Genomic DNA, 12,776 nt, shown 5'->3' on the forward strand with positions numbered 1-12,776 from the left:
TCAGGATTGAGTCATCCACATTTGGGCTCCGAGCCGAAACCTTCGGGGTCATTACCAAATCCTGTCTCAGGCCCAACTCCTCTGACGCCGAAACCGTCTTCTGAACCAAAATCCTCTGCACCCAAGACATATTGCGACCAAATTGCCACTTAAATGCAAACCTGAATCAGAGGAAGCTGATCATATTCCTTTAGAAAGGAAACATGTTGGTTCTAACCCGTGTCGTCCTCCACCATCACCATCTTCCCCAGAAACATATTTGCTCATTACTCCTACTAATTCCCCACCACCACACACACCTGATGATCAGGGGAGTGGGGAAGGGGATACGGGCAATGATCATCCAACTACAGACCCCTGGAAGGATTATATTACAGACTCTCCCACAGATAATGATCCTGACTTTTAGCCTACTGAACCTTCTCCACCAGATTATAACGTAGGTTACATAGAGCTATTAAGCAGAGCTGCTGAATATCATGGGGTACAATTACATAAAGATTCCCTAGAGGAGGATTCCCTTTTGGAAACCCTTAGTAGCTCCCAAAGATCCACACACACACTTCCCATGCTCAAAAGTATGTTAAGACATTTGGATGACATTTTTAGCCATCCTGTTTGTGCACGTATTCTCACCCCCAGGATAGACCAGAAATATAAACCTGCACCATCAGAACCAGCTTTTATCATGGGTCAGTTACCATTAGACTCTTTAGTGGTCTCTAATGCCCGTAAACAGGCTGATTCTCAAACGTCAGGAGATGCTCCACCTCCGGCCAAAGAGTCTAAGTTGATAGACGCCTGTGGAAAGAGAGTAGCCTCCCAAGTTGCAAATTACTGGCGCATTGCTAATACCCAAGCCCTTTTAGCCAAGTACGATAGGGCACATTGGGATGAAATGGAGTAACTGCTCCAATTCCTGCCGGATGAGCATAAGTCCAAAGCCCAAGACCTAGTGCAAGGGAAAGCTCATCTCTAATTCTTACATTAGGTGCGCGTTAGATGCGGCTGACACTGTGGCTAGAGCCGTTAATACCAGCATGCTACTAAGAAGACATGCATGATTAAGAATTTCAGGGTTTAAACCACAAGTTCAAGCTTCTATTCTTAACACACTATTGGTCCTGTAGTAGACACGTCCTTGAAGAAAATGAAAAAGGACATAGACGTGGCAATCTCTATGGGAGCTCTACAGTTCCCTTTTGGTTGTGGTTCCTTTCGACCCATCTTCTATTGTGGGGCGTCCAAAAATATCTTTTCAGACACTCCCTCTATACCGTACAAAAACAACAATCAGCCATGTGCTTCCAAATGTTTCTTTAGAGGAAACTACAGAGGCAACAATGGCAAAGGTAGACGTTCCAACACACGCTCCTCTCCCTCAAATAACAAATATTGACTTGCCTACACGCCCTCCTGATCATTTAACACCTGTCATGGGACGTCTCTCACAATTCCTACCGGTCTGGCTATCAGTAACTACAGACAAATGGGTGCTAGGAATTATCTGTTCTGGTTATTGACTGAAGTTTACCAACAATCCTCCAATTATTCCCCCACATTCACACAAAATGTCACCACACCATTTACACCTCCCCAAACAAGAGGTTCAGAGCCCGTACCACTACAATATCAGGGGTCGGGTGTGTACTCCCTGTACTTGCTCATACCCAAAAAGGACGGTTCTCTCAGACCTATTTTAGACCTCAGAGAATTAAATATTTACGTACAATCAGATCATTTTCATATAAAGCAGGGCAACTTTATCTCTACCGTAGACTTAAGGCACGCGTATTTCCACATTCCAATACATCCTAATTTCTCAGATTTGTGGTAGTGGGCAGCACTACCAGTTCAAGGTACTCCCATTCGGAGTCACCACTGCTTCCAGAGTATTTACAAAATGTCTGGCAGTTGTAGCTGCTCACCTGCGAAGACAACACAATCCTGTCTTCCTGTACTTCAACGACTGGCTCATCAAAGCCGGTACGTTCCTAAAATTGTCTCCACCACACTCACATAACTCTGCAGTTACTGCACTAACTAGGATTTACAGTCAATGTGTTGACGTCACATCTTCATCCTTCCAACACTCAAAAATATCTAGGAGCCACTTTAGATACTCAAAAAGCTCTGGCTTTTCCCAATGCAGCCAGGATTCGCAATATTCAGACTCAAATTTTTCAGTTTCAGCTCAGTCACTCACTACCAGCTCGAGTGTATATGCAGCTGCTGAAAGTGATGGCCTCTTGTATTATGATTGTTCCCCATACCAGGCTTCACATGCATCCCCTTCAGGAATGCTTAGCAAGTCAGTGGAACCTGTTGCAGGGTCTCCTAGCCGATCTTGTGTTGGTAAACAGCCGTACTCATCGCTCTCTGCAGTGGTGGACCCCACAAACTTTGTCAAAAGGATGGCCCTTTATAGACCCTGTCCCACAGACAATATTAACAGCAGACGCTTCGCTCACTGGTTGGGAAGTTCATTTACAGAATCACACAATTCAAGGCTTGTGGAGTCAAAAGCAAAAAGCTCTCCACATAAATCACCTAGAGCTGCTAGCAGTGTTTCTAGCGCTCAAAGCCTTTTAAATTCACCCTGTAGACAAAGCTGTACTAGTTCGCACATTCAACATGACAGCTATGTTTTACATACAAAAACAGGGAGGGACACACTCTCTCCAACTGTCAAACCTAGCTCAAGACATTTGAAAATGGGCCATACACCACAAAATCTAACTCCTTACAGAAGACCTTCCAGGAGTAAACAATCAGATTGCTGACCTCAGCAGACGAGGAAGCAAATCCACGAGTGGGAACTTCACCCTCAAGTTCTCATCCCATACTTTCAAAGTGTGGGCTTTCCTCAAATAGATCTTTCGCCACACAAAAATGCAAAATGCCAAAGCTTCGCCCTCAGGTATCCACACCCGCTCCTCAAAGGCAATGCACTATGGATGAACTGGTCAGGGATATTTGCCTACTCTTTTCCGCTTCTCCCACTCATTCCATGAGTGGTTCGGAAACTGAGGCAAGCATCCCTCACACTGATTTTAGTAGCTCCCACATGGGCCCATCAACCTTGGTTCATGACCCTGTTAGAGCTATCAGTAGCTCCGCATCAAAAGTTGCATCTCACATCTAATCTCTTCACACAAAGCCATGGAGAAATCAGTCACCCAGATCCCAAAGACCTCAACCTAGCGATATGGCTCCTGAAGTCATAGAATTTGGTTATCTAAAACTTCCACCAGACTGTATGAACATTATTAGAGAGTCCAGAAGACCTACTACAAGAGCTTGTTACACAGCTGAACGGGAAGCGTTTCGTTCTCTATTGTAATACCAACATCATCAATCCCCTTGATACTTCCATACAAAATATCATATGTTATTTGTTACATTTACACCAGTCAGAATTAGTTAACACATCTATCCGCTTACATCTTGTTGCAATTTCTGCATATCTACAAAACAGGCAACACTTATTTCTCTTTTATGGAAGGTCTAAAAAGAGTTATACCACCAAGACTTCCACCTGCCCCAGTGTGGAATCTTAACATAGTCCTCACATGATTAATGGGCCCACCTTTTGAACTCATGCATAAATGTGAACAGCATTTTCTCTCATGGAAAATCGATGTCCTCATTGCAATCACTTCACTGAGGAAAGTGTGTGAGCAACAGGCACTAACCATAGAAGAACCTTTTTTCCAGCTTCACAAAACAAAGTGGTTCTTTGTACCAACCCTAAATTTCTACCTAAAGTAGTTTCTGCCTTTCACATCAATCAATCTGTTGAGTTACCTGTGTTCTTTCCTCCACCACATTCAAAGGCAGAACATGCTCTACACACTTTTGATGTTAGAAGAGCCCTCTTATATTACATAGAAAGAACAAAGTCATTTATAATACTAAACAACTTTTTGTTGCTTTTGCTTCACCTCACACGGGCAATCCTATCTCCAAATCAGGTATTGCTAGATGGATTGTTAAATGTATTCAGACTTGTTATGCAAAAGCCCCTAGAACACATTTGACTCTCAAAATAGGGGCTACTTTGGCTTTCTTAGGAAACATCCTCATAGTTGACATTTGTAAGTCTGCAACATGGCGTACACCACACACATTCGCCAAACATTATTGTGTAGATGTGTTAGCAAGACAACAAGCTTATGTGGGCCTGGCTGTATTTAGAACACTTTTTCAGACAACTACAACTGCTACAGGTTAGCCACTGCTTTGGGAGACTACTGCTGTATAGTCTGTGCAAAGCATGCCTCAAATGGATAATGTTTGTTACCCATAAAGCATCTATTCTTGGCATGTAGAGCTGTAGATTCACATGTGCCCACCCGCCTCCCCGGGTACCTGTACTTGTTGCAGTTCTCTCTATTACTTTATATACATACCCATGGACATCTCTATCTACTCTTACTAACTCCATTCTCACCCTCTTCGGGGAAAACAATCTAACGATGGAGTCGATGCCCATGCGCATTATCACCAAATAGAGGAGTCACCTACCTCATGACTGGAAAGACTTCTTCGAAGAAAAACAACTTGCAAACATCCGGACCCAACACTAGATGGCAGAGTATGACTCTACATCTCTACATGCCAAGAACAGATGGTTACTTGGTAATTTACATTATCCTCGCTTTCAGTTCCCAATGTCTAGAAAATTATTTTCCGTCTATTTTGTTTTATTTAGATTTTTGATACCGATAGCTTTCCAGCAAACAAACCGTCCAGTGCCTATTGTGTACTCGCTGAACACAGAGTTCCAACTTTGCAACAATGAAAAAATGTTCTTAATGGACCCAACAACGTCTGAAATGTCTCTGGCTGAAATGGATTACAAAGGTGCTTTTTCCAAAGGTACGTCTTTTTTATATGCTATATTAAAAAAGTTTAAAAGATAATAGTGTATATGTTGATCAGTGTGTACTTGAACTGTGCCTGGAGGTAAGTTTATATTCTGTTCAGTGACTCCTGGTGTTTCATGTTAAGTGGGATTTTGTTTAGAGGCGTGTTCTAAAAGGGGTGTGGGCAAAGTGTGGCACCAGTGGTTTTCTCTAAGATTCTCTGTACTGTATTTTATTTTTAACTTTAGAGTCTGTGTGAGTTTCAAGCATATGCAGTTCCTCTGCCCAATCCATTATTTCATTTTGCCAGCCTTCCAGATAGAGGCCTGTTTACTGCAGCCAATGGATAGCTATCCTCATTAATGCTGTCAATTTTTGTTTTATCTTGACCTTTTTTGGACATCTCTCTAACATGTTTATCTGAAAGAAACACGTTAGTGATAGATTCCTTACCTTAGAATTACCCCCAGGCTTCAGGCTGGATCCGGAAATGTTCGTCAGCAGTACCCATGCGTGTCGGAAGGTGGCGCTGTGCGGCTCCGCGTCCGTCGTAGGCGTCGCGATCGCCGGTATGACGTTGCGGTAGCTACTTAGACGCTGTCCTCGCACGCTGATGTCCGTTATTTATTTTTCCACGCCAGCAAGCTCAGATCCGGAGATAGCGGTACCCCCAGTCAAATTTTGACTGAGTTTTTGGGGACTTTTTTCTCTGTTCTTTTGAGTCTTTGACTCCTGGTGAACGAGTTACTTACCTTCGGTAACATAAATAAAATAAATGTATCTGGTAGGGACACAGTCTAGCCGCAGATTTCTTAACTTAAGACTATCCCCATGCATCAGACTAGATCCGGAAAACTTTCCACAGCAGCACCTCTGTGCGCCGGTGGCGACGCCGTACGCTCCGCCCTGACGTCATATAAGCCCCTCCCAGCTGCTGACATCAGTTTTCGTCGGAGAAACTTTTCCGCGCCACATCGCGGAGCCACCACCAAGAACTGTGAGGGTATGGGAACAGTGTGCGAAAAAGATTAATAAGAAAAGAAAGTGAATAATGAAAAACAGCACCATAAAGTACAGTGCCAGGCACTGTATACTGAAAAATAGTAAAGGGAAAGAGCAGAGCACCGCTCTGAAAAGCAACCCCGCAAAAGCGAAGGCTAAACCCTCCCCGGAGGCAGAAGGTGTGAAAAAACATCATGGCAGATGACAGAAAGTCTGCAACCACAATATGTAACTGTGAAGGGCAACCAGTCCGGAACACAGGAGCATTGACAATCCACCACAAGTCAGCACCAGAAAGGGACACTGTATCCCCTGTAAGACACCGATAGACCGAGGCAGAGCCAATCGACTTCAAACCAATGGACTTCAGGGGAGGTAAGAGACCCCCAGGCGATTGAAAAAGGAAGGAACATGAGTAGACCCCTCACTCGACGAACCATGCAGACTGCAATGCCAGCGCAGCCAACACCAGACCCCGAAGCTCTGAAAAGAGGGGAAAACAATGGGAGGCAAAGGCACCACAAGATGTCAACGAACAGCACGAAAACCCCTGTGTGATTACTGGGTGGAGAGAAAGAAAGCACAGAGCCAGAAATGCCGGTGCGGAAGTGAGAGTTCATGGCTTCGTAAAAGAAGATGAACTGAGCATAGCGTCCAATGGATCTGCAGGATACAATGTTTTGACAGGAAGCAAAAACCAGAGAGAGGACAAAAAGGTATGACAGAGTCAGTGCTGACCGGTCGAACATGCACAACAGAGGAAAAAGCACTGTTGAACCTGCACCAGCTAAGATACGTGGTGGCAGCATCGGCAGGATGCCGACCCATGGCCAGAAAGTGCCGGCATTACCAGAAACAGAAGGCAGTCCAGTACGCAGTCGCTCCTTCACAAAAATATGTGAGCGGGTGGACGCATCAAGCCGAAGCACCCAGAACAGCACCACAGTAAAACTTGTATTCATGTGGAGTACAGGAACACACATAAGCATACAGTGTGGACGGCAGAACCACACCAAGCATAGGAAATCCCCCTGTAGAGTAGCGTGAGCAGCCCAGATGTGAAGGACTCATCACCAGGTAGGCAACCGGCAAAAAGTGGCCTCTGGCAAAATGGACACACACACACAAGAGCTCGCACCATGAGCAGACCGGGGCAAAGACCACGGACACCGCAGCAGGGTACGTTGCCAGCTCGACTCCGCTTTGGGAAGAGCACATATATATAGAAAGATACACATCTAAAAGGATGTGTTGCATAAAACAAGACAATGGTCCGCCATAAGTACCAACAGTCATGTTCAATCAATCAATCAATCATAGGATTTGTAAAGCGCGCTACTTACCCGCAAGGGTCTCAAGGCGCTATGGGGAGGGGGGGGGGCTGCTACTGCTCGAAGAGCCAGGTCTTGAGGAGTCTTCTGAAGGCGAGTAGGTCTTGGGTCTGTCGCAGGTGGGTGGGGAGGGTGTTCCAGGTTTTGGCGGCGAGGTAGGAGAAGGATCTGCCGCCGGAGGTGGTTTGTTGGATGCGGGGGACAGTGGCGAGAGCGAGGCTGGCGGAGCGGAGCTGGCGGGTGGGGGTGTAGAAGCTGAGTCTGCTGTTTAGGTAGGCTGGTCCGGCGTTGTGGAGTGCTTTGTGTGCGTGGGTGAGGAGCTTGAAGGTGATCCTCTTGTCGACGGGGAGCCAGTGTAGGTCTCTCAAATGGGGGGTGATGTGGCTGCGGTGGGGGGGCGTTGACGATCAGTCGGGTGGAGGCGTTTTGGATGCGTTGTAGTAGTCGTAGGTGTTTGGCTGGGATTCCTGCATAGAGTGTGTTGCCATAGTCCAGTCTGCTGCTGACGAGGGCCTGTGTCACTGTTCTTCTTGTTTCGGTCGGGATCCACTTGTAGATCCTGCGGAGGGTGTTGTAGCAGGAGGAGGAGACGGCATTGACTTGCTTGGACATGGAGAGGGAAGAGTGTAGGATGAATCCCAACTTGCGTACATGGTCGGTGGGGGTTGGTGCTGTTCCCAGTGTGGTAGGCCACCAGGAGTCGTCCCAGGCTGAGGGGGAGGGTCCGAGGATGAGAACCTCCGTCTTGTCAGAGTTCAGTTTCAGACAGCTGCTCCTCATCCAGTCTGCGACTGCCTTCATTCCTTCGTGGAGGTTGGTTTTGGCGGTGTGGGGGTCCTTGGTGAGGGAGAGGATGAGCTGGGTGTCGTCGGCGTACGAGATGATGTTGAGGTCGTGGTGGCGGGCCACTTGTGCGAGGGGGGCCATGTAGACGTTGAACAGCGTCGGGCTGAGGGAAGAGCCCTGGGGAACGCCGCAGATGATGTCAGTGGCTTCTGAGAGGAAGGGTGGTAGGCGGACGCTCTGGGTTCTGCCGGAGAGGAAGGATGTGGTCCAGTCTAGGGCTTTTTCCTGAATTCCGGTTTCTTGGAGGCGTGTCTTCAGGGTGTGATGGCATACCGTGTTGAAGGCTGCTGAGAGGTCCAGGAGGATGAGGGCAGACGTTTCGCTGTTGTCTAGTTGGCGCCTGATGTCATCTGTGGCGGCGATGAGGGCGGTCTCTGTGCTGTGTTTCCGTCTGAATCCAGATTGGGACGGGTCCAGGATGTTGTTGTCTTCAAGGTGGCGGGTTAGTTGTATGTTAAGGATTTTCTCGGCGACCTTCGCCGGGAACGGGAGTAGGGAGATCGATCGGAAGTTTTTGAGGTCCTTGGGGTCTGCCTTGGGCTTCTTGAGGAGGGCGTTGATTTCGGCGTGCTTCCAGCTTTCCGGGAATGTCGCTGGTTCGAAGGAGACGTTGATGATCTTGCGTAGTTGGGGGGCGATGACTGTGTCTGCCTTGTTGAATATGTGGTGGGGGCCAGGGGCCTGTCGGGGATCCTGAGTGGATGGAGTTCATGACCTTGCGCGTCTCGACGTCGCTGACGTTGGACCAGGAGGTAAGGTGGTTGATGTTGCTTGTGTTCGGGGGGGCGGTGGGGACTGGCGTGGTCATGGTGTTGAAGCTGTCGTGGATGTCGGCGATCTTGCGGTGGAAGAAGATTGCCAGAGAGTTGCATAGATCCTGTGAGGGCCGGGTGTCGTTGATGTTGGCGCTGTGGTTGGCTAACTCTTTCACGATGCGGAAGAGCTTTTTGCTGTCGTGTGCGTTGTTATCCAGGCGGTCTTTGAAAGCGGACCTCTTGGCTGATCTGATGAGGTGGTGGTGTCTGCGGGTGGCGTCCTTGAGGGCTGCGTGATTGTCTGGTGTGCGTTCGTGGAGCCATTCCTTTTCCAGCGTCCGGCATGCGTGTTTGGAGGCCAGGATCTCGTCGGTGAACCAGGTGGCTTTCTTGCTGGTGTGGTTGCTGGGGGGTTTCTTCAGTGGGGCGAGGGTGTTGGCGCAGTCGTTGATCCACTGTCTGAGGTTGCGGGCTGCGGAGTCAGGGTCGGTGGGTTCGGTGGGAGGATTCTGTTCTGTTGAAGCAGAGTTGGACAGGGCAATGTCCAGATCTGTAAGTGACATCAGCTACCCGTCCGGGAGGAGCCAATGTCCCCCGCAAGACAGATGTGGAGATGGAGCGGGACACGTAAGTGGAAACAGTCTGAACCAACTTAATGGCCTAGGACCCATGAAAGCGAGTATCCTGAAGAGAACACTACCCCTGAGAATGTTACAGCAGGAACCCAAAGCAGAAGCGTGGAAAACACCTGTCCGGAAAGCAGCAGAGAAAGAGGAACAAAAAGCTCCTGTTTGGGAAGTGCCCAGAAAATGAGGGCACAAGGCAGTGAATAGTGTACAGCATAGACGTATATGGTGAAAACGCCACCGCCTATAGACAAGTCCAGACAGAGTTGAAGTACGAGAAAGCATTACCCACCCCAGAGAGTGGAGGGTAGAACTAGTCATCGCAGAAACGGAAGAAAGAATGCAGGCACCCCATGAAAGCAAACATACCAGGGTGCATCCACACTATGCGCAAACACTGAAGAAGTGTGCTGCGCAGCAGCTCGGCTCTGGCGCTACATGATGGCAGGGTGTCAACCGCAGAAGAACTGCCGGAACGGAAAGAAGAAGGGGTCCCAAGGGACAGTGGCTGGCTAAAAGAAGAGCAGCCAACATGGACAAAGAGGAGCACAGCGAAGCCGAAAAAGCACCTGAGAAAGGCATACGAGGCAGAAGCCTCACGGTAGGGAATCTCTACCGATGCTTTGAAGTACTACGGACAATCGAAGACCCCAACCCTAACTGAAAGTGGAATAGAGCGACACCAACCTGTGGGTCGCATAACAGCAGAAAGAGAGAACAGACTGATCCACAGATGAATCTCTGTGGGAAAGACTCCACAGGAGCGTACCAAGCCTTCCTTGTAGAAAGGCAGCTACACAATAGCCAGCAAATACCCCACATAGGGTAAGTCTTAACCCCGGCAAGGGGGCTCCTCTTGAGACAAGCTCACAGTCAGAGGACTGAAAGGAAGACAGAACCAGCTCACCAGCTGTACTGAACAAAGGCAAACCTGGTGGAGTAGCCGCCTAAACCATCTGGGTATTACGTCATGAACCCAGGGTCCAAAGCAAACAAGGCAACGCTGCCTATGCACAAGAAAAAGATAGCCAGAAGGTAGAAAGCCAGGCCGCAAGGGCCAGAACATCAGGGGAGACCACACACTAGGCGGGAGACGCTGAATAAGCGTGACAGTCAAGAAAGTCCACGCCATTGAATAGCAGATCCCAAAGAGCGTCCTGAACATTGTCTGGAAAATGACTGTTGCTCAGCCATGCATGGGGGCGCAAAGCAACCGACCAGGCCAGTGCCCTACCCACAGAGTCAGTAGTGTCCAGGGCCGATCGGAGGGAAAATGGTGCCATTCCCCTGCCATCAAGAAGAAGGCGATGCAAGTCAGTCCGGGGCCCTTCTGGGAAAGAAGAAAGAAGGAGCTAAACCAATTCCCAAAGGGCAAAGGGAGCATGTGCGAACATACAAGACATGTTCAAGGCACGGATGCCCGCACTGGCGGAGGCAAAAATGTGGTGACCCCATGTCTCCATCCACAGAGATTCCCTAGTGGGAGGTAGCAACGGCAGAGTGGAAGAAGGCTGCAAGCAAAAGCCGCCTGGACAACCAGACCCTGAGCTCTAGGTTGAAGGGACAAGCAGAGAGGATAGTCTGGGGCCGGACAATGCCGGCGAGCAATGGCCCGATCAACAGGGTCACCAGAGGAGGGCCGTGCCCAGGTACCAAGCAGGATGTCAAACAAAGACCCACCAAGGATCCACGTCCACAGGTTCCATGTGGAGGAGATCCAGTAAAGGATCAGAGGGCAGGGAAACCTCAGGGGGCTGCAAGCGAAGAATATCTGCAGCCCTGCGAACAGCCCTCGTGAAAGCCGCACTAGCCTCTGTCGCCATTCTGGGGGGGGGACAACAAACCATTGGTCGTGGACAGTTGGAAGCTAACTCGTCCACTAGACAGTAAAGGTGGAGGAGCCTGACTTTGATCCAAAGGCCATAGAATGCTAGACACCTGCATCAAGGGGCACCGAAATGACCCTCGCCATGGGTAGCCCAGCGGGACTTCATCCTCCTGTAACAGAGGTGCCGTAGGCGCCAGCGTCGACCGACGCTGAGACGGCGTCGCCTTGAGGTCGAGAACCTCCAGAGGGAACTCAGCCTGGGCGCAGTCCGAATGCGACTCGACCTCCACCTGCGGGGAGGGAAGGGGTTGACAGGGCGTCGAACTCAGTGCTGCAGCCGACGTCAGCGCAGGAAGCCACACAGGGCTATGTGGCGACTGGACGGGTGGGCTGGTTGGACGACTGGGATGCCCCTCCGGGTCGTGTCCAGTCGACGTCGTATCGACTCCAGAACCGGAACCGATGCACGCAGCCGGCGCCAAGGACAAATCTGCTGGTGAAGACCCGACATGGGTGTCTTCCTCCTCTGTGGGACCCGAAGGCGCCCCCAGGGAGAGGGGTTGACTCAAAGAAAGACTGGAGAGCCTTTGAATAGTCCTCCATTTGGACCCTTGTCGCTCTGACACCCGGAAAGGGAGGGTATGGGGTAGACGACTGCTGGGCGCCTGTGCTTGACAAAGACCGAGAGCAGTGGATCCCAGCGTCACGTTTATGGGAGGATGACCTCCAGGACTTATGCTTGTGCTTACCTGTCTCCGAACGACATCCGCGGGAACAACCTTGTGAGCGGGCCCGTTCCCGAGAGCGAGATCGGCAGCGTGAAGGCGCAGGACCGGACATCCGGGTGGCCAGCAGCTTCATACGACGCTCCCTTAGAACTTTAGTTTAATCTGCTGACAGGTGTTGCACTCTTCGGAGTCGCGGTGCTCTCCCAGGCACCACATACATATGGCGTGGGGGTCCGTGACAGACATTTGTCGCGTACAGGTCTCACATGCCTTAAAGCCCAAAAGCATCGCACACTGTTCCGTGACAACGAAAGTGTCGAGAAGACCTGAAGAACAGGCCAAGAAACCGCTGGTTTTCCTGGATCAGCGTTGGGACGCGGAAAGAAGAAAGCGGTCTGCACGTCTGGAGGGGCTTATATGGCCTCACTAACGTCACGTCCATGGACGATGTCAAGGCGGAGCCGTGCGGCGACGCCCCCGGGGCGCAGGTGTACTGCTGCGGAAAGTTTTCTGGATCCAGTCTGACTCCTGGGGATATTCTAGGTTAAGAAATCTGCGGCTAGATGTCTTTCAGGTGTATAGGGTGGACCAGTTTCAAGCCTTGCGAGGCTTGTCCCCGCATGATGTCGGTGACGGACCCACACAGCGAGTGTCTCTACTGCCTGGTGCGCCACCACGGCCCAACGTCATTCCCCGACTGCCGGAGCATGGCTCCGAAAACTTTGCGGGAGCGGTCCCGAAAGTTGCTCGAGGACCGGGAGTCCGCTCCGCGCCATTCAAGGTCCCGGTCCC

General features: G+C 49.9%; 1 protein-coding gene across 1 annotated transcript in view; it reads left to right on the forward strand.

Annotated features, from left to right (window-relative positions):
• The window catches only part of FRAS1 (Fraser extracellular matrix complex subunit 1), a 1,313,599-nt gene that overhangs the window by 1,069,360 nt on the left and 231,463 nt on the right, over positions 1–12,776 (forward strand). The window contains exon 24 of the mRNA XM_078676362.1: positions 4,715–4,881. Coding sequence (XP_078532488.1) covers positions 4,715–4,881 — 167 coding nt within the window. The remainder of the gene's footprint in view (positions 1–4,714; positions 4,882–12,776) is intronic.

This window comes from Lissotriton helveticus, chromosome 2_1 (assembly GCF_964261635.1).
Source record: "Lissotriton helveticus chromosome 2_1, aLisHel1.1, whole genome shotgun sequence".
NCBI lineage: Eukaryota > Metazoa > Chordata > Amphibia > Caudata > Salamandridae > Lissotriton > Lissotriton helveticus.